The sequence below is a fragment of the Palaemon carinicauda genome, chromosome 27 (genome assembly GCF_036898095.1).
Source record: "Palaemon carinicauda isolate YSFRI2023 chromosome 27, ASM3689809v2, whole genome shotgun sequence".
Taxonomy (NCBI): domain Eukaryota; kingdom Metazoa; phylum Arthropoda; class Malacostraca; order Decapoda; family Palaemonidae; genus Palaemon; species Palaemon carinicauda.
Window position 1 is genome coordinate 2,803,411 of NC_090751.1, and position 2,500 is coordinate 2,805,910.

The following is a 2,500-nucleotide window of genomic DNA, read 5'->3' on the forward strand; positions in this document are numbered from 1 at the left end:
GGAGAATTCTCAGAAATTTCTCCTTAGTGCTAAAAGAAAATTAATATCAAGCGTTTGGTTGGTTATAGATAGATCAAGGATCATGTCAGTGAGATACGATTATAAAAGAGGAAGGTTATTGGATGGTCTTACGGTGTTTGGTAATCAAGATGTTAATAATAATGATAATAATAATAATAATAATGATAATAATAAAGATGTTACTCATTTTATGCAGCATTCTATGAATAATAATAATAATGATAATAATAATAATAATATTAATAATAATTATAATAATAACAAGAGCAGCAATAATAATAATGATAATAATAATAATAATAATAATAATAATAATAATAATAATAATAATAATAAAGATGTTACTCATTTTATGCTGCTTTATATATGAATAATAATAATAATAATAATAATAATAATGATAATAATAAAAATAATAATAATAATAATATTAATAATGATAATTATAATAAACAATTTTGGTCAAATGTTGCTGATTAAAAATTAATTTTCTTTTTATTTTTAGGAAAAACTTGAAGAATTCCATCGGCATCGTAAATAAAACCGGGGTTACAATATACATAGGGTACATAATCCTCACTACAAGCTATAGTTACAAAAAGCTTCATTCATGCTTAGTTTATTAGCTTATTGTTGCTATATAAAATCACACTACAAGTAAATTAAAGGATGAACTGATAAGAGATTATTTTCGTAAAGAAACATCTTATTTTGGTTGACGAATGATAACGTTCCATCATTAGATGCCTCAGACGTTTTTATGGTGTATAGAAACGTTTGAAAGTGTTTGCTTAATACGTGATTCTTTACTCTTGATATTTATCACCTCTGCCCCTGTTTGTTTGTTTGTGTTTGTGAGTTTTGTGAACAGCTTCTAGAAGCATTAATAGTGTTTGTTTAATGCGTGATTCTTTACTCTTGCAACGAAGTGTGCAAGGAAGTTATTTTTCGCCCCTGTTTGTGTGTTTGTTTGTTTGTATGGGTGTGTGTGTTTGTGAACACCTTCTAGAAACATTGATAGTGTTTGTTTAATACGTGATTTTTTACTCTTACTATTTTTTACCTTCATCAACGAAGTTGGAAGAAAGTTATGTTTCCGCCCCTGTTTGTTTGTTTGTTCGTTTGATGTGTATGTGTTTTTAATGAAACATGCAGATATTAACTGGCATGTGTAAGGCTGGAAATTATTAAATTTTGAAAGGTCGAGATCAAAGGTTAAGGTCACCGTCAAGCAAAATGTCCAATTCACGTAATCAGCCATAAGTTGTTACAGAGACTTCAACTTGGTTCATATTTGATTGTATGAAAATTCACGCCAATAAATACACGTTAAGGTCAAAGGTAAAGGTCGAGAAATAAGCACTCTACTGAGTGCCACTCTATTATTTAATTTTGGCAGGATTCAAAAAATGATAATGCTGTAATCTACATAAGATTAAATAAAGAATTTATAGAGGATAGATTGCCATAACTTTGAAAAAGGCTTTGTTAAATCAAGATTAACAGTAATATTTTTTATCCTAGTTTCGAGTCAGAATTTGAGAGAGAGAGAGAGAGAGAGAGAGAGAGAGAGAGAGATGAGAGAGAGGAGAGAGAGAGAGAGAGAGAGAATTATGGTCCGCATCTTGGTCGTTAAGGGAAAAATCATCAGTAGGAAATAGGCAACGTTAATTAAATTATAGATAATTTAATATCTCTCTACACATGTTTAACCGTTTTAACACAAAGATCTTGAAAGCGTCCTCAACTATCTTCTTCTTCTATGTCTGCATCTTTTCCCACTTCTATTGTGGGGTCGATGTTTCTGGCCAGCTTTCTCCATCTACCTCTGTCCCACACTTCATCGCCGGTTAATCCCTTTGATCGAAGGTCATCCTTGATACAGTCCACCCACCTTCGCTTTGGTTCTCCCTCTCCTTCTCGTTCCCCGTACCTCCATTTCCATCACTCTCCTTAAAAAATGAAAATAATTATAATAGGTCCCCCCCCCCCAAAGTAATCCTATTAGAGACATATCTTGTTCACATCCCCCAGAAATACCATCCTCGAAGGTCATCCTTGATAGAGTCCATCCACCTTCGCTTTGGTCTCCCTCTCCTTCTCGTTCCCCGTACCTCCATTTCCATCACTCTCTTAAAAAATAAAAATAATTATTATAATTTCGCCCAAGAAATCCTATTAGAGACATATCCTGTTCACATCCCCCAGAAATACCATCATCGAAGGTCATCCTTGATACAGTCCATCCACCTTCGCTTTGGTCTCCCTCTCCTTCTCGTCCCCTGTACCTCCATTTCCACCACTCTCCTTAAAAAATGAAAATAATTATTATGATTTCGCCCAAGAATCCTATTAGAGACATATCCTGTTCACATCCCCCCAGAAATACCATCCTCGAAGGTCATCCTTGATACAGTCCACCCACCTTCGCTTTGGTCTCCCTCTCCTTCTCGTTCCCTGTACCTCCATTTCCATCACT

General features: G+C 33.7%; 1 protein-coding gene across 1 annotated transcript in view; it reads right to left on the minus strand.

Moving 5' to 3' along the window:
- LOC137620464 (uncharacterized) overlaps positions 1-2,500 on the minus strand; it is a 13,390-nt gene that overhangs the window by 10,250 nt on the left and 640 nt on the right. Inside the window, exon 2 of the mRNA XM_068350621.1 lies at positions 2,208-2,328. Coding sequence (XP_068206722.1) covers positions 2,208-2,328 — 121 coding nt within the window. The remainder of the gene's footprint in view (positions 1-2,207; positions 2,329-2,500) is intronic.